The sequence below is a fragment of the Felis catus genome, chromosome D2 (genome assembly GCF_018350175.1).
Source record: "Felis catus isolate Fca126 chromosome D2, F.catus_Fca126_mat1.0, whole genome shotgun sequence".
NCBI classification, from domain to species: Eukaryota; Metazoa; Chordata; class Mammalia; order Carnivora; family Felidae; genus Felis; species Felis catus.
Window position 1 is genome coordinate 21,011,482 of NC_058378.1, and position 27,585 is coordinate 21,039,066.

At 35.0% G+C, this 27,585-nt stretch overlaps 1 protein-coding gene across 3 annotated transcripts in view; it reads left to right on the forward strand.

Annotated features, from left to right (window-relative positions):
• PHYHIPL (phytanoyl-CoA 2-hydroxylase interacting protein like) overlaps positions 1 to 27,585 on the forward strand; it is an 88,135-nt gene that overhangs the window by 46,081 nt on the left and 14,469 nt on the right. For all 3 annotated transcript variants that reach the window (XM_003993949.5, XM_011287381.3, XM_045039997.1), the window contains 3 exons: positions 19,190 to 19,386; positions 21,282 to 21,456; positions 25,332 to 25,449. In XM_003993949.5, the coding sequence (XP_003993998.2) occupies positions 19,190 to 19,386; positions 21,282 to 21,456; positions 25,332 to 25,449 (490 nt within the window). The remainder of the gene's footprint in view (positions 1 to 19,189; positions 19,387 to 21,281; positions 21,457 to 25,331; positions 25,450 to 27,585) is intronic.

Below are 27,585 nucleotides of genomic sequence, written 5' to 3' on the forward strand. Positions count from 1 at the left end.
ATCAGTACTGGGTGATATATGAAATTTTGAATGAGTGCATTTTATACCTGTAACTGGTATAACACTGTTTACCAACTGGAATTAAAATAAAAACTTAAAAATAAAAATTCTTGCACATATCTGGACACTAATGATTGTTAGCATACTTGAAGGATTTTAAAAGAAAAAAAAATTATTCCAAGATATTTGGAGACCCAGGCATTCAGGATTGAATTAGAAAAGTCATACATTAATTAGACCAAGGGTAGACTGAATTAGTATTATTTTTTCTATGAATATAATGTTAAATAGCTAACATTTATTGTCTACAACATGATAGATAATTATATTAAATGTTTTATATGTCCTTATTACTTTATTAAATAGTCACTGACCGTATGAGGAAATGGATGTTTAGGTTATAAGATTTACTCAAGATCAAACAATTCCTTGTGGCATAGATAGAATTCAAACACTTGTCCATCTTACTAGTATATACAATGTTATCCAATTTGTAATTAACAGATTGTGTGTAGCTATGATATAACTATCAAGACAGGAAATCAATTTGAGTATTAACATAATAGAGGATTGTCATTTGTGATGAATATTCAGAGATATACAAACACAGTTTACCTTTTTGATAATGAAACTTTAAAATTTGGATTGACTTTGACTTACCTCTGAGATCTCCTCATGGTTTCCAACATTACTTTTCTTGTTAACTTTATTCTGTTTCATATTTCCCTTCTGGATCAGTCCTCCAATTTACTCTTGGCTCTTCCTCTTTGTCCTCTTTTGAATGCTGCCTCAATATGCAGGCCTATTTCTACTTGTTTAGGGTACTGTAATTCTTACCTTTCAACATGCTCCAGTCCCACATAGTACTTCCTGTCTATTTCAGTACCTAAGGAATATTTATCCTCCCTTTCTTCCTACCTTTAATTTTGAAAGTTGGGCATCCAAAATTGTAATGATCGTAAGTCTGTAAAATACATATTCAGGTGGATGGGATACCACTAAATAATGTATAGAAAAAATAATAAGTAGTAACTGAGTTCAGTAATATTAAAAACATCAGTTCAAGTATTTAGTGTATTTTCCAAAGTATAGATGCACTGACATTAAACAATGTAGTGCTTAACTACAAGCTTAACAGATTGAACTGATTAGATATTTTATCCACAAATAAAACTTCATAATGTAGACTCACTAGATGTTGGTAGAACCCTTCTCAAATTGTTTTGATCAAAAATAAAATATCTCCAGACATTGCCAAATATCCCCTGGGTAGGCCCTGAGGGTTCAAAATCAGTACAAGTATAGATTAACATTCATTTTTATTAGAAATTCATTCAATTTAATTCCAGACTTTGGGAATTAATGAATTAGAGTCAGAGAAACAATACCATGTGAAAATATACAATTTCAATATGAATTACCATTGACCTATTCAGTTAAGTTTTAGGATATTAAGGGCTGTGAGCATCTGTTAGGCTTTATATAAAACAGCTTTGAAAATACCCAGATTGTTAATTTAGTTACTCTTAACCACTGATATATTTTCCCACACTTAATAGACACCCAGTAGGAAATTAAACTGGGACGAGAGAACATAATGTAATGAAATAGTCCATGCACTTGGGGCCACAGAAAATAAAGTTGCCCACTAGTACCATCTAAAGTAGCAAGACTTTTCTAATGTGAGGATCAGCTGTTTAAGAAAAATGTCCAAACTTGGCTATATGTTGTAACTGGAGGAGGAAGTCAGACCAGACAGAATGCTGGAGGTGGCAAGCTTGCCCCAGATCAGTAGATTAACCAAACCAGGAATATAAACTGAGATGAAGTTTCTGTGCTGGAATCATCCATGTCTCTATTTTGTTGTTGTTATATTTTTGTTTTCTCTTCACAGACTTCAGAATCCCTTAATCATAAAATTAACTTATATAACTGCCCCTTCAGATTAAGATCCAAGAGGAATATTCTGATAGCACCCTCTTATAGGAATTAAGATCTATCCTTTACCAGACCTACAGATGTCTTTTTGTTCAAGGATGAATACACAGAAAAACTAAAATGAGACCTATCTATACAAAGATTCTACAAATAGAGAAAAATTTAGCAATAAGAGGCAGAATAACATTTCTGAGACAGATTTTCTGTGGTAAAAGCATGTAAATTTTATAGATTTTGAGTTATGTTTTCAATAAAATTCAAGATTGGATTTAATGAAACAAAAATGAAGATTAGATAAGATAATAAACTAATATATAAAGAGACCTAATTCTGAATAGGAAAAAATATAAGAAAATTTTAAATGCTGTATCAGTTTTCAAATTCAAAGAATGGAAGCCATACTGGAAAAAAAAAGATATGGAGGAAACACTTTGAATCTTTTGTTCAGAATGTATAGGGAACGACAGATGAAAATAGAAGATAATATATATGGAGGTCAAAAACAGATCTGATATTCCAGTACTAACAATTTCCCAGGAAGATTCAGAAGAAATGGAACAGAAGAATTGTCATGCAGTCAGATGCCTAGGTGATTAATTAGGACAAAGCACCAAACCGAAAGTAATAACCAAGCCTTTATTTACTGAGACGGTACAAGCGAGAAGCAAAAAGAAGGTGAATCCGCAGTGTTCTATTATTCCCTACTGAATAGCACCAGGCAAGAGTCAGGTAGATGCAACGCAGATTGGGGGTGAGTGGGGTGATGGTGGAAATGTCACACTGCTGAGGAGCTCCAAGTGAAAGATCCCTGCTATTGCATAAAGGGGGGTGAGGACAGGGCAAAGGGCTAGGACTGGAAAAGAACCAAGTTAGAGTGGAGAAAAGTGCCTCAACCATTGCCCCCCATTAAGGAGGTCTTGGGGAAGTATTTAATAAAGGAGGAGGCACCTGAACTAGGAATGCAGATGTATATATGATCATAGCTGTTGGGGGAGGGGGGGAGGAAACCTGAGTCCTTGACTGTAGCTCCTTCCCAAAAAGTAATGCACTGACTATATGCACCAAGTGTAATATATGGAGAGCAGCATCCCCCATGAGGTCTGCCAAGCAAAGCCTTGTAATTGCCTATTATTGGATCTGAAAGATAGGATTTTGGTCTGGATCCAACTCCACATTGAATTATAATTTTAATAATCCCATAAAACACAGGAATAAAACAAGTTAGATAAAGTGAAGAAAAATCAGACCAACCCCAAACTTCTCAGCAACTTTTAATTCCAGAGAACAGGATAGTAGAGCAACAGCTGCAAAATTTTTAGGCAAAAATTCTATATTTAATTCAGTTATTCATATGAAAAGACAATAGCAAAAACATTTTCAGAAAAACAAATATTCATAAAATCCTTTCCTGATTTGGAAATGGATCACAGAAAATCTGTTTCAACCAACTAAAAAAAGTCAAGCTAAATAACTCAAGATTAGAGAGGTCATGTTTAAAGGATTGACACTGAATAGAAAAACCATTTGAAATACTAAAACCCAAAGAATTATTGTAAATAGATTATGACATAGAATGCACATATCATTATTTTGAAGGAAATATTTCATTCCTGCAAAAATTTTAAACATGTTGGCTCTGAAATCTAGAGTACACCATCAAAAATTCAAAAGTAAAAATACCTCTGTTTCTTCATTTAACATATGGAAGGTTTTAACAGATACTTGTTTCACCCTTGATAGTGAAGAAACATAACTTCTAGTAGAATAAAAAATGGGCTTTAGAACTTCCAAATTACTAGAGAAAAGAGATTCCAAGGAAAATAGAGTCCATATAGTGAAAGATAGAATCAAGGAAGAATAAAATATATAAAACATAAAATAAGATCTCATAGGCAAGAAGAAACATAAGTGTAAGTTAAATATTTCTAATAAAAGGCATAATTTCTCAAATTGAGTGAAAATACTGAAGAATACCTAAAACAAAATTATTGAAAATGATTTAAAGCAAAAAATAAGGGGCGCCTGGCTGGCTCAGTCAGAACATGTGACTCTTGATATTGGGGTAGTGAGTTCAAACCCCATGTTGGGCATAGAGCCTACTTAATTTTTTTTGAGGGGGGCATAGAGCCTACTTTAAAAATAAATTAATGGGGCAGCTGGGTGGCTCAGCTGGTTAAGCGTCTGACTTGGGCTCAGGTTATGATCTCGCAGTCCAGACTTTGAGCCCTGCGTCAGGCTCTGTGCTGACAGCTCAGAGCATGGAGCCTGCCTCAGATTCTGTGTCTCCTCTCTCTCTCTTCCTGTCCCCCACTTGCATTCTTCCTCTCAAAAATAAACCTTAAAAAAATAAAATCAATATATGAATATATACATAATATATAATATATATAAAATATATAAATTTATACTACAAATATATTTAAAATATATAAATTGTATACATAAATATACAAATAATTTTAAAGTTCAGGAAAAAAAAGATATTCCACATACAGGGAAATTGAAATAAAGCAGGTTACAAATTATTTCAAAGTATATATTACATTTATTAGGTAGTCATTTTTATTTTTTTTATTTTTATTTTTTTTCAATATATGAAATTTATTGTCAAATTGGTTTCCATACAACACCCAGGGCTCATCCCAAAAGGTGCCCTCCTCAATACCCGTCACCCACCCTCCCCTCCCTCCCACCCCCCATCAACCCTCAGTTTGTTCTCAGTTTCTAAGAGTCTCTTATGCTTTGGCTCTCGCTCCCACTCTAACTTCTTTTTTTTCTTTTTTTTCCTTCCCCTCCCCCATGGTTTCTGTTAAGTGTCTCAGGATCCACATAAGAGTGAAAACATATGGTATCTGTCTTTCTCTGTATGGCTTATTTCACTTAGCATCACAACTCCAGTTCCATCCACGTTGCTACAAAGGGCCATATTTCATTCTTTCTCATTGCCACGTAGTACTCCATTGTGTGTATAAACCACAGTTTCTTTATCCATTCATCAGTTGATGGACATTTAGGCTCCTTCCATCATTTGGCTATTGTTGAGAGTGCTGCTATAAACATTGGGGTACAAGTGCTCCTATGCATCAGTACTCCTGTATCCCTTGGGTAAATTCCTAGCAGTGCCATTGCTGGGTCATAGGGTAGATCTATTTTTAATTTTTTGAGGAACCTCCACACTGTTTTCCAGAGCAGCTGCACCAATTTGCATTCCCACCAACAGTGCAAGAGGGTTCTGTTTCTCCACATCCTCTCCAGCATCTATAGTCTCCTGATTTGTTCATTTTGGCCACTCTGACCGGCATGAGGTGATACATGAGTGTGGTTTTGATTTGTAATTCTCTGATGAGGAGCGACGTTGAGCATCTTTTCATGTGCCTGTTGGCCATCCGGATGTCTTCTTTAGAGAAGTGTCTATTCATGTTTTCTGCCCATTTCTTCACTGGGTTATTTGTTTTTCGGGTGTGGAGTTTGGTGAGCTCTTTATAGATTTTGGATACTAGCCCTTTGTCCAATATGTCATTTGCGAATATCTTTTTCCACTCCGTTGGTTGCCTTTTAGTTTTGTTGGTTGTTTCCTTTCCTGTGCAGAAGCTTTTTATCTTCACAAGGTCTCAGTAGTTCATTTTTGCTTTTAATTCCTTGCCTTTCGGGATGTGTCAAGTAAGAAATTGCTACGACTGAGGTCAGAGAGGGCTTTTCCTGCTTTCTCCTCTAGTGTTTTGATGGTTTCCTGTCTCACAGTCAGGTCCTTTATCCATTTTGAGTTTACTTTTGCGAATGGTGTGAGAAAGTGGTCTAGTTTCAACCTTCTGCATGTTGCTGTCCAATTCTCCCAGCACCATTTGTTAAAGAGGCTGTCTTTTTTCCATTGGATGTTCTTCCCTGCTTTGTCAAAGATGAGTTGGCCATACGTTTGTGGGTCTAGTTCTGGGGTTTCTATTCTATTCCATTGGTCTATGTGTCTGTTTTGGTGCCAATACCATGCTGTCTTGATGATGACAGCTTTGTAGTAGAGGCTAAAGTCTGGGATTGTGATGCCTCCTGCTTTGGTCTTCTTCTTCAAAATTCCTTTGGCTATTCGGGGCCTTTTGTGGTTCCATATGAATTGTAGGATTGCTTGTTCTAGTTTTGAGAAGAATGCTGGTGCAATTTTGATTGGGATTGCATTGAATGTGTAGATAGCTTTGGGTAGTATTGACATTTTGACCATATTTATTTTTCCAATCCATGAGCAGGGAATGTCTTTCCATTTCTTTAAATCTTCTTCAATTTCCTTCATAAGCTTTCTATAGTTTTCAGCATACAGATCCTTTACATCTTTGGTTAGATTTATTCCTAGGTATTTTATGCTTCTTGGTGCAATTGTGAATGGGATCAGTTTCTTTATTTGTCTTCCTGTTGCTTCATTGTTAGTGTATAAGAATGCAACTGATTTCTGTACATTGATTTTGTATCCTGCAACTTTGCTGAATTCATGTATCAGTTCTAGCAGACTTTTGGTGGAGTCTATCGGATTTTCCATGTATAATATCATGTCATCTGCAAAAAGCGAAAGCTTGACTTCATCTTTCCCAATTTTGATGCCTTGGATTTCCTTTTGTTGTCTGATTGCTGATGCTAGAACTTCCAGCACTATGTTAAACAGCAGCGGTGAGAGTGGGCATCCCTGTCGTGTTCCTGATCTCAGGGAAAAAGCTCTCAGTTTTTCCCCGTTGAGGATGATGTTAGCTGTGGGCTTTTCATAAATGGCTTTTATGATCTTTAAGTATGTTCCTTCTATCCCGACTTTCTCAAGGGTTTTTATTAAGAAAGGGTGCTGGATTTTGTCAAAGGCCTTTTCTGCATCGATTGACAGGATCATATGGTTCTTCTCTTTTTTTTTGTTAATGTGATGTATCACATTGATTGATTTGCGAATGTTGAACCAGCCCTGCATCCCAGGAATGAATCCCACTTGATCATGGTGAATAATTCTTTTTATATGCCGTTGAATTCGATTTGCTAGTATCTTATTGAGAATTTTTGCATCCATATTCATCAGGGATATTGGCCTGTAGTTCTCTTTTTTTACTGGGTCTCTGTCTGGTTTAGGAATCAAAGTAATACTGGCTTCATAGAATGAGTCTGGAAGTTTTCCTTCCCTTTCTATTTCTTGGAATAGCTTGAGAAGGATAGGTATTATCTCTGCTTTAAACGTCTGGTAGAACTCCCCTGGGAAGCCATCTGGTCCTGGACTCTTATTTGTTGGGAGATTTTTGATAACCGATTCAATTTCTTCGCTGGTTATGGGTCTGTTGAAGCTTTCTGTTTCTTCCTGTTTGAGGTTTGGAAGTGTGTGGGTGCTTAGGAATTTGTCCATTTCTTCCAGGTTGTCCAGTTTGTTGGCATACAATTTTTCATAGTATTCCCTGTTAATTGCTTGTATCTCTGAGGGATTGGTTGTAATAATTCCATTTTCATTCATGATTTTATCTATTTGGGTCATCTCCCTTTTCTTTTTGAGAAGCCTGGCTAGAGGTTTATCAATTTTGTTTATTTTTTCAAAAAATCAACTCTGGGTTTCGTTAATCTGCTCTACAGTTTGTTTTAGATTCTATATTGTTTATTTCTGCTCTGATCTTTATTATTTCTTTTCTTCTGCTGGGTTTAAGCTGTCTTTGCTTATTTCCTTTAGGTGTGCTGTTAGATTTTGTATTGGGGATTTTTCTTGTTTCTTGAGATAGGCCTGGATTGCAATGTATTTTCCTCTCAGGACTGCCTTTGCTATATCCCAAAGCATTTGGATTGTTGTATTTTCATTTTCGTTTGTTTCCATAAATTTGTTTATTTCTTCTCTAATTGCCTGGTTGACCCACTCATTCTTTAGTAGGGAGTTCTTTAACCTCCATGCTTTTGGAGGCTTTCCAGACTTTTTCCTGTGGTTGATTTCAAGCTTCATAGCATTGAGGTCTGAAAGTGTGCATGGTATGATTTCAATTCTTGTATACTTATGAAGGGCTCTTTTGTGACCCAGTATGTGATCTATCTTGGAGAATGTTCCATGTGCACTCCTGAAGAAAGTATCTTGTGTTGCTTTGGGATGCAGAGTTCTAAATATATCTGTCAAGTCCATGTGATCCAATGTCTCATTCAGGGCCCTTGTTTCTTTATTGACCGTGTGTCTAGATGATCTATCCATTTCTGTAAGTGGAGTGTTAAAGTCCCCTGCAATTACCACATTCTTATCAATAAGCTTGCTTATGTTTGTGAGTAATTGCTTTATATATTTGGGGGCTCCCATAATCGGCGCATAGACATTTATAGTTGTTAGCTCTTCCTGATGGATAGACCCTGTAATTATTATATAATGCCCTTCTTCATCTCTTGTTACAGCCTTTGATTGAAAGTCTAGTTTGTCTGATATAAGTATGGCTACTCCAGCTTTCTTTTGACTTCCAGTGACATGATAAATAGTTCTCCATCCCCTCACTCTCAATCTGAAGGTGTCCTCAGGTCTAAAATGAGTGTCTTGTAGACAGCAAATAGATGGGTCTTGTTTTTTTTATCCATTCTGATACCCTATGTCTTTTGGTGGTGCATTTAGTCCATTTACATTCAGTGTTATTATAGAAAGATATGGGTTTAGAGTCATTGTGATGTCTGTATGTTTTATGTTTGTAGCGATGTCTCTGGTGCTTTGTCTCACAGGATTCCCCTTAGGATCTCTTGTAGGGCTGGTTTAGTGGTGACAAATTCCTTCAGTTTTTGTTTGTTTGGGAAGACCTTTATCTCTCCTTCTAGTCTAAATGACAGACTTGCTGGATAAAGGATTCTCGGCTGCATATTTTTCCTGTTCATCACATTGAAGATCTCCTGCCATTCCTTTCTGGCCTACCAAGTTTCAGAAGAGAGATCAGTCACGAGTCTTATAAGTCTCCCTTTATATGTTAGAGCACGTTTATCCCTTGCTGCTTTCAGAATTTTCTCTTTATCCTTGTATTTTGCCAGTTTCACTATGATATGTCGTGTAGAAGATTGATTCAAGTTACGTCTGAAGGGAGTTCTCTGTGCCTCTTGGATTTCAATGCCTTTTTCCTTCCCCAGATCAGGGAAGTTCTCAGCTATTATTTCTTCAAGTACCCCTTCAGCACCTTTCCCTCTCTCTTCCTCCTCTGGGATACCAATTATGCGTATATTATTTCTCTTTAGTGCATCACTTAGTCCTCTAATTTTCCCCTCATACTCCTGGATTTTTTTATCTCTTTTTCTCAGCTTCCTCTTGTTCCATAATTTTATCTTCTAGTTCACCTATTCTCTCCTCTGCCTCTTCAATCCGAGCCATGGTCGTTTCCATTTTATTTTGCAACTCGTTTATAGCATTTTTTAGCTCCTCCTGACTATTCCTTAGTCCCTTGATCTCTGTAGCAAGAGATTCTCTGCTGTCCTCTATACTGTTTTGAAGCCCAGCGATTAATTTTATGACTATTATTCTAAATTCACTTTCTGTTTATATTGTTTAAATCCTTTTTGATCAGTTCGTTAGCTGTTATTTCCTGGAGATTCTTTTGAGGGGTATTCTTCCCTTTGGTCATTTTGGATAGTCCCTGGAGTGGTGTGGAACTGCAGGGCACTTTCCCTGTTCTGTCTTGAATAACTCCCATTGGTGGGTGGGACCACAGTCAGACCTGATGTCTGATCCCAGCCCTCCCTGGGGCCACAGTCAGACTGGTGTGTGCCTTCTCTTTCCCTCTCTTAGGGGCGGGATTCATTGTGGGGTGGCCTGGCCCGTCTGGGGTACTTGCACACTGCCAGGCTTGTGGTGCTGGGGATCTGGTGTATAGCTGGGGTGGATAGGCAAGGTGCACGGGGGCCTGAGGGGCCGGCTCAGCTAGCTTCTCCTCAGGTGATCCACTTCCGGAGGGGCCCTGAGGCAGTGGGAGGGAGTCATACCCGCCACCGGAGGTGTGGCTCTGCAGAAGAACAGTGTTGGGTGTTTGCGTGGTGCAAGAAGTTCCCTGGCAGGAACTGGTTCCCTTTGGGATTTTGGCTGGGGAATGGGCGAGGGAGATGGTGCTGGCGAGCGCCTTTGTTCCCCGCCAAACTCAGCTCTGTCATCCCGGGGCTCAGCAACTCTCCCTCCCGTTGTCCTCCAGCTTTCCCGCTCTCTGAGCAGAGCTGTTAATGTACAACCTTCCAGATGTTAAGTCCCGCTTGCTGGCTGTCCGAACACAGTCCGTCTGGCCCCTCAGCTTTTGCAAGGCACACTCAGGGTCTCTTCTTGGCCGGCAGGCCGCCCCTCCGCACCGGGCTCCCTCCCACCAGTCTGTGTAGGGCGCACCGCCTTGCTGCCCTTCCTACCCTCTTCCGTGGGCCTCTCGTCTGCGCTTGGCTCTGAAGACTCTGTTCTGCTAGTCTTCTGGCAGTTTTCTGGGTTATTTAGCCAGGTGTAGGTGGAATCTAAGTGATCAGCAGGACGCGGACAGCCCAGCGTCCTCCTATGCCGCCATCTTCAACACTCTCTCAAGGTAGTCATTTTTAATTGAAAAAGGATATAATCACCACTGAAGATATACCTATTATATACAGTTGACTCTTGACCAATGCAGGGGTTAGGGGCATAGACCTCCTGTGCAATCAAAAATCCACATTGTAACTTCTGAGTCCCCCAAAAATTAACAAATAAATAACCTACTATTTACCGGAAGCGTTACCAATAACATAAACAGTTGATTAACACATATTTTCTATTTTATATGTATTAAGTAATGTATTCTTACAATAAAGTATGCTAGCAGAAAATGTTAAGAAATTCATAAGTTAGGGAAAATACATTTAAATTATTGTACTGTATGTTTATGTTGTCTGTTTATAAGACGAATTGTCTGTTGGTACCTACATCAATATTGTCTTATATGATACAAAACACTGTAGATGTTATACGTATTACTAACACTAGACATCAAACCTGAAAGGACAATGTGAAAAAGAAATTCATATTTATTTACAGGTATAACAATTCATGCATTGGTAATGAACAAGCAGTAATATGATTACTTTTATGTTTGCCTAATATGATCAATACAATTGCCTCATGGCAGCTTAGCCTATACAATGATGAATGAATTGTTATAAAATTTTTATGGCATACAGTATTATAGTTATATTCATAATACAATATTGGGAACACTGTTACATTAAAAAAAAACCTTATCTATGACTATAGGCTAATGCTCATTTTCTCCTATCATAAGAGACAGGGGCATGTTGTATGGTAATGTAATTCTTTAAAAGCAAAGATATAAAACAGTAAGAAAGACAACACATTACTAATTTCATATTAAATATCACTCACCTTATGCCCATGTAAGGATAGGCTATCCACTTCCAGACAAGTCTTGCACACAATCTTCTACATGATGAATACTTAGGCAGTGATGAAGATGATACAGAACATCTCATACAATTCTTGCAATAAAGTTATTAGATTTTAGCATAAGAACGCTTATAAACAAACACAATAGATGAATTTATCAACTGTCCAGTGGGATGATTATTCACTATTCATTAAGTAGAAGGGAATTACCATAAAGGTCTTCGTTTTTGTCTTCATGCTGAGTAGGCTGAGGAAGAGGAGGAAGAGAAGGGATTGGTCTTGCTGTCTTAGGAGTGGCAGAGGTTTAGGAGGTAGAAAGGGAAGCAGGAGAGGGAGGCACATCTGGTGTAATTTCATGGAGATACATTGTAATTTCTATCTGACTTTTTGCTTTTCCATGTTTCTAAAAATGTTTCTATATGTTGCCAATCCTTCTTTCACCAATTGCTTTAGTTTCAGTGCCCATATCATAGAAAGGTCCATTGTCATAAAAGAAGGAAAAGAAGTCCTGAATACTCAGAGCCCTTCTGTCAGATTGTCTGATTTCAGTTTGTTTTCTGGTACTGATTTTTCTATATCTTTTTCTCATTGCTGGCACTGGCCCGTAAGTTCTCATCTCTATCAAGTTGTCTTCTGTAATTTCCTCTGGTATGGTGTTTATTAGCTCTTGAATTTCTCCAAGATCTGTGTCTTCACCCCCCAACTTTTTTGCCATATCCAAAATCTCTTTCATGGTTTCATGATTGGTGAAACACAGTTTTCTGCAGCAGATATTTATTGTTTGGGGTTTGATGGCTTTCACAGCTTTTTCTACTAACAATGATAGTAATTTCAATTGTGTAATCCTTCCAGACTTGCATGATTTTCTTTCTATCAGTGCTCTCTTCCATAGTGTTGATAATCTTTTCCATACAGTACTGTGTGTAATTAGCCTTTTAAATGTCCTCAGGACACCCTTATCTAGAGGCTAAATTAGAGGCATTGTGTTTGGATGTGAGTAGACTACTTTGATGCCTTTGGTATTGAATTCATAGGGTTCAGGGTGGCCAGCAGCATTGTCCAATATCAAAAGACTTTGAAAAGTAGTCCCTTACTGGCATGGTACTTCCTGAATTTAGGGACAAGGCATCAATAGAACCAATCCAAAGAAAGGGCTCTCATTGTTTAGGCCATCTTGTGCAACCAAAAGACTGACAGCTGGTATTTATCTTTTCCTTTCAAGGCTTGGCAGTTAGCAGCTTTATAGATCAGGCAGTCCTGATCGTAAACCCAACTGCATTTGTTAACCAGTTTCCTCCTGCTCACTTCTCTCACTTGCTAATAATGTCCTATGTGGCATTTCTCCCCCCACCCCTGCAGAATAGGGCACTTTCATCTGCATTAAATACTTGTTCAGGCATATATCTTTTCACCTCAATGATTTTTGTAATGGTATCTGGGAACTCATCTACTGCCACATGGTTAGCAGAAGCTGCCTCTCCTGTTAACCTTGACATTTTTTAAGCTAAACCTCTTTCTAAAATTATCAAACCATCCTTGGCTGGCATTAAGTCCTCTAGCTTTAGATCTGTCACCTTCCTTTTGCTTTAAGTTGCCATATAGCTTTTTATGGAACCATATTAGATTCTATAGATATGCCTTTCTTATAGCCATCCTGCACCCACATAAAAGCTTCATTTTCAATGAGATAAAAATATATTTCACAAAAAGTATAAGGTTTTCATGCCTGCTAGCACAGCTGCAGTGAAACCCTCACGATTTTCATTTTGTTTTTCTTTTTTTCTTTTTCTTTTTCTTTTTTTTTTTTACAGTGGTTCTTTCTTACATGGGATTCATTTATCTTAGAATGGTGGGCAACCACAGCTGAAGATCACAATCTTCAGTACAATATCAAGCAATTCAACTTTTTCTTGTATGTCATAAAATGTGTCTGCTTCTTGGGAGCACTGCCAACATCACTAATGGCACTTCATATGGGTCTCATAGTGTTATTCAAGGTTTACAGTACTGCAGTAAACACAAAAACTACATGAGAACTGCAAGAGATCACTTTTTATTGCAATATGCAGTTTAGTGGAGGGACAGACTGCTCATGTGGAGATGATTAGCATCATACCGTGTTTTAAGCATATACTTGCAACACTTGAGCTCACCACAATAGCAATAGGAGGTGGCTATGAAATTACAGTAGTTCAGTATGTACTACAGTTAATTTTATGGAGTTATGATTTAATACTGCATCTTTGTTTGTTTACATTTCTCTTGACTGCAAATAGTGCCATATACAGTCTGCAAGTGTATGTGTAAGTTTTGATATTTAAAATAAGTATATTTATATTTTTATACAATGTAATACACACATATGCTGTAGCATCAAGATATAGAAAGCAAAATGTTTTAGACACTGAAAGGGAAATAAGCTGAAACACAATGGTAGAAAGATACTTCAAGTAGACCAAAAAGTAAGAATGAGACGATCTGAATATTTTTCCTTTTATGGATTGTGCTTTGGCTGAAGTCCAAGATCTCTTCACTTAAGCTAGATCCCAAAGACTTTCTTTTTTTTTTTCTAAGAGTTTTATGGTTTTTATGTTTTACATTATTTTTTTAAATCAATTTTGAGCTAATTTTTGTATATGGTGTGAGATTTAGGTCAAGGCTCTTTTTTTTTTTTTTTTTACTTTTTTTTTACTTTTTTTTTTTTTACTTTTTTTTTTTAATTTGTTTTTTTAACGTTTATTTATTTTTGAGCCAGAGAGAGAGCATGAACGGGGGAGGGTCAGAGAGAGGGAGACACAGAATCTGAAACAGGCTCCAGGCTCTGAGCTGTCAGCACAGAGCCCGACGCGGGTCTCGAACTCACGGACCGTGAGATCATGACCTGAGCCGAAGTCAGCCGCTTAACCAACTGAGCCACCCAGGCGCCCCATTTTTTTACTTTTTTAAGATAAAATAAAGTTTAACTTTTGCCCATAGAAACACATGGATGTTTTAAATAGCAATAAATGGAATTGATAAGGGTGTAAAAAAGGACACATACAGTAGTTGGGAATATACATTGATGAAAACAAATGTGATTCAATATTTGCGTATCTTGGGATTTATCCAGAGATAAATAATCATAGATATATACAAAAATACATATAGGATAGAGTTGACTGAAGTGTTATTGCAGGAAAACACTGGAAGCAATCTACATGTCTAGTATCAAAATGACTGATTAGTAGAATAAAATACACCAAGTTTAGAATTATGTGTAGTCATGTGAAAATGTTCACAATCTATTAGATGAAAACAGGTTACAAAACATTAAGCACAATATGTTAATAGTATAGAGATTGCAAGTTATTTTTATTTTCTTCTTTGTGTTTTTTCCTAAATATTAAGTAAAGCATAGAACAGTTTAATGTTTTGTTGTGGTTACTATTTATTACTGTCTTAGTTTTTCTTTCATGACTTTAAAAGTATTGCAGAATTTTAAAGTTGTTTTTATGAAGAGGAAAAGTATATAACAGACTATATCTCTGAGTTTGTAATGAAAGTTATTAAAATATATATTAATTTAAATATATACACATAAAACTTTAAGTGTAAAATAAATATGCTGATATGTACTGTAGTAAAAGATTTTTTTATCACTAAATTTTAGGAAAGAAAAAAGATACGAGAAAATTGCCTCATGGTTGCTATTTTTAAGGGAAGTAACCTAATACCTGCAATTTCTTTCTTAGAAAGATAGCTCAGGGCTTATTATTAAAACTAACTACTTTATTACTTAAAAAAAAAATTAACGTTTGTTTATTTTTGAGACAGAGACAGAGACAGAGCACAAGCAGGGAGAGGGGCAGAGAGAGAGGGAGACACACAGAATCTGAAATAGGCTCCAGGCTTAGAGCTGTCAGCACAGAGCCTGACACAGGGCTTGAACTCATGGACTGCAAGATCATAACCTGAGACCTCAGCTCAACCAACTGAGCCACCCAGGCAACCAACTACTTTATTACTTAAAAAAATTTTTTTTCTTACTTTATTCAAGCTGAGTCATTGATTCCCTTTTAACTACTGTAACTAAGATTTTAGATTAGCTTCTATTGTACCACTCTATTATGAAGAAGAAAAGTCACTCGTTATTTTCATAGCAAAACTGGTGAGGCAAAGGGACAATGGTACAAGAAATATGCTAAAAATATAGAGGCCCTCAATAAAGAGAAAGATGGTCTATTCCAGTTGTTACAAGAGTACATCTAGGTTATTAAGCAGGTATACTTTTCATCTGTATTCAAGATAAAGCTACTTTATCAAATTGAGTCATACACTTCATAAGGTAATCCTGATTACCAAATAACTTTTTTCTCTACTGTATCTTTCAAAAAGATAAATACAAAGAAAACATCTCAGATTCTAAGGTGGTTAATGAAGGAGTTTGATAGCTAAAGTAATTTATTTTTTTTAATTTTTTTTAAACGTTTTTATTTATTTTTGGGAGAGAGAGAGACAGAGCATGAACGGGGGAGGGGCAGAGAGAGAAGGAGACACAGAATCCGAAACAGGCTCCAGGTTCCGAGCCATCAGCCCAGAGCCTGACGCGGGGCTCGAACTCACAAACCGCGAGATCGTGACCTGGCTGAAGTCGGACGCTTAACCGACTTCGCCACCCAGGCGCCCCAATAGCTAAAGTAATTTAAATCTCTGTATAAGGCTATTAAAAGAAAATATATATCATTGTATGTGTGTATTGTATTTTCACACAGATGAATGCATACACATGTTATAAATGACACAAATAGATTATGTTTCATGATTTCTGTTTTGTAACATGGCCCTAAAATTAAGGAATAAGAATTGTAATGAATTATGTTTGTTTAGAACAGCTTTTCTAATTCTTGAGAGGAAAGGAGGAAAAAAGCAAATTTCAAGGATTTCCATTTCTTATAGATTGGATAATATATAGAATATATTGACAGTATTTTATTGATATATAGAAGTTCATAATGCTGTAACAACGCAGTTTATTCATAGATTGGAGTATGTGCTACTACAGGTAGATGTGAAGTAGGCTTATTATTCTTTTGTACACTTAAAATGTTTTAGTGAGTCTAGATCTTTTCAAGGTCCATTTAATACAGAGCCTGTGTGTACTTCTCAGCCATCTTCTTAAAAATGTAGAATTATGCTGGACACTCATGGGTATTTAAAAATTGCCTTCTTGGTATGTTTGAAGGGCACATTTGAACTAATTATGAGAGTCTGGCAATAAATTATAGTAAATGTCTTCAGTATTAAACATATTGAACTCCATCTAAATGAATCATAAGTTTTTTTTCTCTTAGATAATTTCTCAACTTTCTTGACACATCTCGAGTCTCCTTTTTTAGCATTCTCACTATTTTTTTCATATACCATGTGCTGAATTAACTAAAATGAAGACGAATTGTTTCTTAATGCTTTTTCCACTGCCTCCATTTAGAATGCTATGTCCTCAACTTTTCACTACTGTCTTCACTTGTTGAAATTCTGCAACAATAGTGGAATTTTAAATGGAAAAATTTTGTATCTTAGTGTTTATATGTTGAAATTGCTTTTTCATTAAATTGGATCAAATGTAAAATAGCTTTCTTTTCCTCTGTATGATCTTAAATAACACTTTTCCACTCATTTGTTATGAAATTATACAGAATCATAATGTAAATGAGTTCTACAGAAACTTCTACCATTAGCGTCCAGAAAGTTTTTCAGTAGTGTTACTTATATTTTAAAGATAATTTGCAATCAGAATAATAGGTAAAAACTTTGAGCTTTTCTAAATAGAACAAAAATTACTAATGTTTGAGTATTTATTGCCTTCCTTTTCCCAAGTCCATTAAAAGGATTCTACTTAGTTTCTTTCCTTCCCTTGACTTCTAAAAGGCTTCATTTAACTCCCAAGCAATTTGGGGATTCTGTTAGTCCAGATGGGAAGGAAAGAAAAGGGTGAGAGAGTAATTTCTGTGGCAGTTTTATAGAGAGGGAATCTGGGGAAACTGGGGTGTGAGGGGAAGGTACATAGAAGAAAGAGGGATATATGTATGTGTGTGTGTGTGTGTGTGTGTGTGTGTGTGTGTGTGTGTATAAAACTTATTTCTTTATTTTGAGAGAGAGTGCATACACATAAGTGGGGGAGGGGCAGAGAGAGAGGGAGAGAGAGAATCCCAGGCAGGCTCCGTGCTGTCACTCTGGAGCCCATTGCAGGGCTTGATCCCATGAACCGCGAGATCATATTCTGAGCCGAACCCAAGAGTTGGATGCTTAACCAAATAAGCTACTCAGGTGCCCCAGAAAGAAGGATTTTTAAAAGTATTGTTCAAGAAATGACAATAAAGAATGTAAGTTATTATTTTTTTTATTAGAGAGAGAACATGCAAGCAGAGGAGAGGGACAGAGAGAGAAGGAGAGAGAGAATCTTAAGCTGACTCCATGCTCAGTGTGGAGCCCAACACAAGGTTTGATCCCACAATCCTGGGATCATGACCTAAACCGAAATCAAGAGTTGGATGCTCAACCAGCTGAGCCATGAGGTGACCCAAGAATTTAAGTTATTTTGGGATTAGTTTTCAGTTGCCATCAGGTTCCCCTGATCACAACACAGCTTGATATGAGACAACATGGGTGAAAGATTTAATAAAACTGGGAAGTGTCAACAGTTGTATATTCACAATTGAGATGGGAATATGAGGGCAGGAGAATACAATCTAATCTGCAAGTGGAAGTTACTGCCTTCCACTTTTTTTCCACATTCATTTTTGTTGTTTTTAATTTTTGTTCATCAAGAGATGCTATTTTATTCCATTAAAGAACAAATTATGTAGCTGATTTGTGATCTACCACTTTTTATCATATGAATAACAATTACACTTATTTTTTCTCCTCTGGGGCATTGAATTTTATGTTGGCTTGGGGGAAAGGAACATAAGAAGGAGAAGTGGAGTAAAATTTGATCCAGTATGTCTTTCACTATGAAACAAACTTGGCAAATTCATAGTTTTTCTCTTTTTGACCTATCCTCCATCATATTTTACTTTATACTGTTAGCTAAAGTTTCTTTTTTAGTTTGTCAGTTCCTCTTACTGGAAATGCAGGAAACTGTCTTTAAAGTAACCACATGTTAGATCAAGTTCTTCAAGATTTTAATGATATCAATCAACTTGGCATTGTTTTTTTCTCTTTTAGCCTTATTTATTGTCTTAATACTCAAAATTAAATTTATCAAGGCACAACTGGTAAAAAGATTCCTAGAATATCCTTGACATAATAACTTGTAAGAAAATGGTCTTCAATATTATCTGTATATGTAGTATAACCATCACATCACATCCTGTTTCTATACATAAATTTCCAAAACTAAAGGAAAAAGGAAGAAAAATATAGACTATCACTGACACCTCATATATTTTTTAAAGAATATTTTTTTATTTGACTGGATTCTTTCATTAGCAACATTTTTGGCATCATCTAGTTTAAAACACCTGACATTACTTTAGAGCAGAATTAATTGGTCATGTAGGAAAAATGATCTCTTGGGGCTTTTCAGATGGAATCTACAATGTAAGACTCATCTTTCATAGATTAGACAGATGGATTATCAATGTTTTGTTTACATTCTATGAAAACAGAAATTAGAAAAGTAAATTGAAAATGTAGAGGTTCCACATTCAGTTCTTCTAATTTAGTTCTGCTTTTTTCATTGGTAAAATGATTTTGTAAATGACATTAGCTATCATTAGCCCTCAAATTATTTCATGAACAAAATGAAATCTCAGATTTAGTAGTTAGATAATTGAGTTCAGAACTGTATACACAACTGATGGCTTTTTCTGGAAAAATACATTAGTTGGAAACTACCTGTGCCTTGTTTTCTTGCAGGGAACAAATCACAAGACAGTGGCATAGCAGAAATGGAAGAACTTCCAGTACCACATAACATCAAAATAAGCAACATTACATGTGACTCATTCAAGATTTCATGGGAAATGGATTCAAAGTCAAAGGACCGTATTACACACTATTTCATTGACCTCAATAAGAAAGAGAACAAGAACTCCAATAAATTTAAACACAAGGTAAAATCTTAACACACACTTATATTCATTTGCATCTTAAAAACTTTATAAATATGAGGACATTTTAAAAGGAATAATGTTCTATTAATTACTTATATGATGTGTTTGACATTGGAAGAATAAAAATTACATGTCAGTTTAAAATTCTATTCTAAGAGATTTTTTTAGGAAAATGAAATGTCAAGTATACTATTAAAATACAGTTTTTCCCAGAAAAGGTAAAATCATGACTCTCATATAGACATAAAAATGAACATGTGTTAAAGATTTAACTTACTAATTAACTGCTGAGGTGTTTCAAAGGATAATCCAAAGAATGTACACAGTTATGGATCAGAATACTGAAATAAATGTATAAGTAGAGGCAAAACTGGTTTGGGGTCATGACGGAGTAAGGGCCAGAAGAGAGAATTGGACAAAATTCGTTTGCATGTATTTAGACAAGAATATCTACAAATTACAGTGTTATAAAATAGCTTCCACAGAATCAGAAGAAGATAGCCAGAAGAGTACACTATAAGCAATGCATAGTCTTCATTGAAGCACACATTTTTCCCTATAATAACTTCCAAAAGAGGAATTTTATGTAGCTTATAAACTTTAGGGTATTTGTAAAATACTTTAGGGCTGAAAATTGCTTTATTTATTCTATTTTATGGTTTGAAAATACAAATCAACCATTAAATGTCTTAGACTGTAACACCTTTCTGATATTTATTCTTATAACAGTCTACTTACCACATATCTATTCTGATACATGTCTCCCTACATAGACATCAGAGGTAGTATAGAGAGAAAAATATTTATCTGGTTTAAGTATTCTTATGTTTCAGTATTTTTACTGATGAAAACTGGTCTTTTTTTTAAATATTGATACTAAGTTTTAACTCAGCAAATCTTTTGGAAGAGCTGTCTTATCTTGTCTGGAAATTATGCCTTTTACCAAATGCAGTTATATACACTGATGATAAATGAGAATTATATGTACAGATAAGTGTGAGAGAACAAGATCGATAAGTCATTGTTCTAACCATGTTGCGAGTTTGATTATGCTTTATGGTTATGGATACTCTCTTTGCTGACATTTGCCTTCTTGAAGTAGTTTTGAAATATTTCCTTGAAGTATCTTTGAAATACTTAATGTGAAATGATGATTAGGTCAAGATTTGACCCACTTTTCTTTATTCCATACTTAGAAAAACATGTCTTTGGAAATGTAGTGAATATTCAACTAGCAAGTTTAATTACCTTATTAATCATTGTTTGGAAATATCTAAACATTTCTATGACACATAAGCTCCATACCTGAATGTAGCTGAAACAGATATCACCTCTTTTGTATATAAAATGGATTAATTTATCTTAAAATAGCTGTTTTTAAAATGTGCTCTCCCTTCACATATAAAATATTTAGTAATGGGCTACTCTGGTAAAACTGATTGGTAGTATAAATTAAACAAATATATTTTAAAATACAAAATCATTGAATTTTATTTCTGTCATGTTTGGAATTTTAGAGGTTTTTGTTTTGTTTTATCATTTAGTATTAGAATATTGTGTTTTAAGGTGCACATATAAGGAGTATACAGAGAAGAACAAGACTCAAGAAGACAGGAACCTAAGTACATTTGTGTCATTAATTAGCTGTATGACCTTGGGTATGTCTCTTGATCAAGTTGGGCCTTATTTTTTACATCTGGAGAATAAGAGATTTGAATATAATTGTTAAATATCTTTAAAAATGAAAATTCTGTCATCAGCCAGGAATTTAATAAATTCCTCCAAATTGTTTATAATTGATTCAAGTTATACTGCTAAATTAACTGATTTCTTCCCTCCCTTCTTTCCTACCTTCCTTCATTCCCCTTTCCTATTTTTCTGTCTTTTTGTCTTAGGATGTTCCAACAAAATTGGTGGCAAAAGCTGTTCCCTTGCCAATGACTGTCCGTGGACACTGGTTTCTGAGCCCAAGAACTGAGTATACAGTCGCAGTGCAGACTGCCTCAAAACAGGTTGATGGTGATTATGTTGTGTCTGAATGGAGTGAAATTATAGAATTCTGCACAGCAGGTAAGAGAACAGAAAAATACAGAAAAGTATTTAATATTTAATAAATATACAGAAAAATATTTAATAGTTCCTAAAAAGCTAATTACATATTTAAAATATTTTTAATTATAAGGTGATATGAACTGCATTGATTATGTTTGCATTGCCAGTAGCACTGTGTAACAGAACAAACTATGCTGTATTGGTTGGAGTGATCTGAGATGGCATTAAATCAGTTCTTTTCTGCATAGTTTGATTTTTCAAAATAAAAACTTTGCAAATAAAACTGGTGTAGTTTGAAAATATACTCAGCATATTTTAAGCTTTGTTTTGAGAGAGAGTTATTTTTTTTTCAATTTTATTTTCACAGATACTGAAACAAGGAAGCCAGGAACATCTTTCTGTAACTTAGGGAAATGGATGCAGATCTTAATGACTGTACCTAGCAGAAATGTTACTCGATTTTTCACTTGAATGCTGAAAATTTGTATCTAAACTAATGTCCTGTGTGTGTGTGTGTGTGTGTGTGTGTGTGTGTGTGTGTGTCTGCTTCATTAGAAAGTACCTCATAGCCATTTGGCCTTCAGATATCTGATGTGGAGAGCCCATCCCCTTTGATCTTGAACTATAATTTAATATTCCATTAGATGGAAATGTTACCATTCATCTCATTCATTTACCTGTTTATTCATTCATTTAAGAAACAAATATTTAGTGCACACTTAAATAGGTGTTGAAGTGGTACAAAAATATCTCTACCTGAATACATCTGTCATCCTCTCCTTGTTTCTTAGAATGGGGCTTTGTTTCCTCTTTGTACAGGTGATTGTTTCCTCTGAAAATTTGTAGAGAGAGGCTAAATGTTTTATCAACATAAAGGAGCTTGAAGAAAGAAGTCTTAAAAATTTGCCTCAACTATTGTAGGTTGCTTAGAAATTTTCCACAGCTGAGGCATCCTTCAGATAAATCAGCTTCCCCCCGCTGTAGCCTCACATATACATTATTTTCCCCCTGTAGCCTCACTCAGTACATACTTAGCTACAGTACATGCATACATACTCAGTACATACTCTCACTATCTTGTGTTTTTCTTAAACTCAGTGTAAAACGTTTCCTATGGGTATGTTAAATGGATAAAATTTTAATTCTGTGTGATTTTGATTTTATCTTCCACCTTTTTATTAGGAAGTTGCTAAGGATTATAACATCCTTGATTGCTAAGGATTTCAGTCTTTGAGAGCAAGGAAAATAATATCTCTCTGGTACCGTATTTCTTATCAAAGATACTAATTATAAGAGCCACCATTTTATATATCACTAAGGAAAAATACTATCAATTAAACTATGAGACAGTGTTTTCATATCACAGCTATTGTAAGACTCATGTCAGAGAAGCTAAATGTGAAGAAAATACATTTTCAGAGGCACCTGGCTGGTTCAATTGGTTAAGCATCCAACTCTTGATTTCAGCTCAGGTCGTGATCTTATGGCCATGATATTCAGCCTGCTTAAGATTCTCTCCCTCTTTCCCACTGCCCTTCCCTGCTTGCATGCATGCATGTGCACTCGTTCTCAAAATATAAAAATAAATAAACAAATAAAACTTAATACAAATGGCTCTCAAAAACTTAAGAAATACATTCTGGAATAGATGAAATATGCTATTAATTATAGTTAAGTTATCAGTAATGGAACAGTTGATTTTTATATTGTATTAATAGTGAGTAACATTAATAGTAAAGAATTCTCATTGACATAACTTTTATATATATTTGATGTGTTATATTGGAATTAATATATCCCCTCAGTTTTATTCCTGAATTAAAATTTCTCTTTGGAGTCTACCTCATGTTTACTCTTTCTACTGCATTTCTTTCCCCTTACTTTCGTTGTCTCCTACCAGGGAAATTTAATCTAAGTGAGACCCATAAGTAAGAGACACAGTCTTTTTTGACATTGTTTTAATACATGTTATTTTCCATAGGACTGCAGTAAACAAAATTATAGTATTTGTCCAATAAAAAGAGCTATAATTTACCTGCTAAAATCCCCATTTGACATTAGGGAAAAGTGTGAAATGTTTCTTCTTTAGCTTAAGGAAGACTTTTGGCATTTCCAGTTCAGAAATACCTATCTGTCTATAGATGCATACACATTCACTCTATCATAATTCACCCTTTTATAATCTACTTAACATTATGAGTACATGTTTTATTTCTATGTGTATTAAGGAAAACCTATGTCTTCTTACTTTCATTTAGAGTGGTCTCCCTGTTGCTCTTTTACTTAACTACATCTCATAACTCTTCTAAGGAGGTTATGGGTGAATAATAAAATGCCAGCTTTTAAATGTGCCACAATAGTTTTCTACAAATTATTTTGTATTTTTAATTTCTATGAGTAAAATTTAAAGGGAACTTAAGCTGTTTAAAGCTCATTGTTTCAGTTTTATCAAAATAATTCAGAGACTTTTACCTAAGCTTTATCAATAACCTTGACTCTGTAAATTTTGAGGAAGCTTTTTGTATAAATTGTCTTTTAATCTGGATAGCTAATCTATTCAGCATTTATTGAGTGCATACTGTGTGCTAAGCACAGTGCAAAATATTGAAGTAAAACAAAATAGAATGCTACCAACTAATCTACTTCTAGTCTAGTCTATGTCAGAGATAAAACCTTGTGCTTACCTCATAATAAGTCACACTTGTTTATATATTTATGTGTAAATTTAGACGGAGTTCTTTGAGAGGAAGAATATTCCTTTTGATCTTGTAAACTGATCATTTAATTTGCATGGTGCCTTCTACATCATATGTTCTAATCTAAAATGTTTGTCAGCCAGTAAAGCAGCCAGTAAACAAACTGTGCTGCCATGAACAGTTCAACTAGGTTGCTTTTATTTGGAAAGTCTTATAATCGTTATAGACAAAATTTTTGCTTAGATTCTGGTAGAGGAGTTTGATAACAGTCCCCAGTTTTCAAAACAAAAAGTTGATGAAAAGATCAAATTACTTGGAGAGAAGCTTTAGATTTTCAAGAGTCCTGTGTACCTGCAAACCACCAACTAGAAGCCAGAAGACTAGTCTAAATCACTAGATATATGAACATTTGGTGAATCAAACTGTGATAAGCCTCAATTTCTGCAGTCAATAAATGGTCATATATAATCTACCTTGCTAACCTCATAGATTTAAAGAGTAAATTAAATGAGCATTATTATTGCTACTCCTTTAAATTTATTTGCTACTTATTGCAGGTGAGAAACTTCTTATATTTGACTTTTCAGTTGATTAAAGAAAATTTAGTACCCAGGGGCGCCTGGGTGGCGCAGTCGGTTAAGCGTCCGACTTCAGCCAGGTCACGATCTCGCGGTCCGGGAGTTCGAGCCCCGCGTCCGGCTCTGGGCTGATGGCTCAGAGCCTGGAGCCTGTTTCCGATTCTGTGTCTCCCTCTCTCTCTGCCCCTCCCCCGTTCATGCTCTGTCTCTCTCTGTCCCAAAAATAAATAAACGTTAAAAAATAAATAAATAAATAAATAAATAAATAAATAAATAAATAAATAAAAGAAGAAAATTTAGTACCTAGTATGGTGCCAATTGACATTACTTGGGTTGTGCAGAGTCTGCATTCCTTACTTAATATTTTTGCTTCAGGATCTTTAATTTCAGAGAGTGAAACAAATGCATGGGTATCCAGAAAACAAAATAAAACAAATACATTTTTGTAGAAAGAAAAATGTCCCACAGAAAGACAATGAATGTTTTTTTTTTCAGTGCAATTTCCTATTTAAGATAAATTTCCTAAAGTTGATTTTAATAATCTCCAATTTATTAAACATGTAGTTGACACCTTTGGTAATATATTTTTAGTAAGAGAATTTTTTGTGGTTATTTTCAGACTATTCAAAGGTTCATCTAACACAGCTGTTGGAGAAGGCTGAAGTGATTGCAGGACGGATGCTTAAATTTTCCGTTTTTTATCGTAACCAACACAAAGAATATTTTGACTATATTCGGTAAGAATAGAAATATATATATATATATATATATATATATATATACACACACACACACACACACATACATATATACATATATAGTGATTTTCTTGACTAAGTGCCATTCCAAGTTCTAGGCTCAGGTTTCCCTTGAGTCTAGTTCTGTGAAATACTAATTTTAGTTTCCTTTCAAAATGATTAATTATACTCTTTTATTTTCCAGAATAATTGAGTAGAAAAACTCAGATTGTGGGATTTTTTTTCACTGTACTTACATTCATTTCTGTAATCATTTGTAATATCAATTCTTGTCAATTTAAGTAGAAGGTCTTAAAGCTCAAGGGCTTAGACTGTTGACCTTTCATGTACAAACTCCTCTAAATATATATCAACTCACCTAAATATTCTCTTCTTGTAGATAGCTTTAGGATATTGGAAATGAAGGGCTGAAAGGTAACATTCATTAAATATGGTGAATCTCGTGGGATTTTCAGGCTTCTAAGTGGAGATCTCTCAGCCATTATCTTGAATTAATTATTCATGAGGACAGTCTGCTGTGTTTACTTTTGAAGTCTGGTGTTCAAGTAGTATTTTGAAGATAGCCTATATTTACCTTGGGAAGCGGTTTCTGGAAATTCAAAAGAAATCCATACTAGAGGGAGTTTTAATACTTAACAATCCTTTTGTATTTGTAGAAGAAATTTTCAGGACACTAAATAGAGAGATGTAGGTTTTAAAATAAGACTAAGACTTTTAAAATGATAAATCCTATGTAGGTTCTAAACCTTTTACATAATAATCTCTATAATGTATCATTTTAAAAGCCTTGGTCTCACTTTAAACTTTAAGTTGTTAGGGATTATATATGAAAAAAGTTAGGAAGTTTTGTTGTTATTTATTAGCTTCATACTTTTATAGTTTTCTTAAATCAAAATCATGATTTTAGATTTATATCTGCTCCAAGCTGTGGAAAAATTCAAAGGGAATCAGAGAGAGAGGTAAATTTAGGCATCTGATTTCATCAAATGAAATACTTTGGAGTATCATGGTTTTTTTGATGCTGAAAACCATTCCTGCCTAATACTTGAGTATCTTATAAACACAGAGTTTAGTTCATAATTCTTTTAGCTGGTAAATTATTTACCCTTGAGTGTATTTAATTCATGGTGGATGCCATTTACCTAATTTAGAGAGTACAAACACAAATATAACACAAATTATTGTACCTGTCAATTGTGAATGGGAATGACCATATGTATTCAACAAGAAAGGTTTTCTTTAAGCATAAAATCAGAAAACAAAAATGATCTACTATTGCTATTTTCCCTAATAAGAAATACATCAATATAATATCTTTAGTACTGTTTAAATTCTTAGAATATTGCCAATGTCTATTGTAGGTGGCCACTGGAGGTCAGTATTTCCTTGATTTTCTCTGCCCTTTGGGTGAAAACTAGCCTGTTTTCAGGTCCTTAGATACTAAAATTTACACCACCTGTTTGCAAAAATTCTTCCAAAAAGGAAAAAAAAAATGATAAAGACAACCTGGAAAAAGTCATTGTATATATTGTATAATTGATTCCAACCTACTGGTACAAAAGATTTATTTACTAACAAGGAATTTTCCCTTTTTGGAGTTTCCATGACAGTTTTAAAATCCATGTAAATATCCTGATGCAGTATATATAAATAAATATATTTCCCAAGGCATTGGGTACAGTTGTTCAACATTGCTTTCTTAAAACACTTTATTGAAAAAATAGTAGACATTAGCCTCAATGAACCTTGATTTTCTTTTTAGGTAATGAACTCTAATCAGGACCCACTTCCTTTATCACAAACCATTTAAAATGTCATCTTGTTAATCACAGTGCTTGAATAGAAATGAACCATTTACTTATCTGACTAAATGATTTCCAAGTCATTATAAATGATGAAAAAGCATTAAGTAAATTCTGACTCATATGGATTGAGCTCATTTTGATCTCTTTCTCTAGAAGTAAATTCCTAAGTGAATCTTGCTTTCCTTTACCCCAGATCAAAATATCACTTTCTCTTTTACTCTTTCAAGTTCATTAGGTAGCCTCATATGTAGATAGATGTAGGGATTCCCGGTGCTTTTAGGTGCTAGATTGTATATGCCCAAAGTTGATG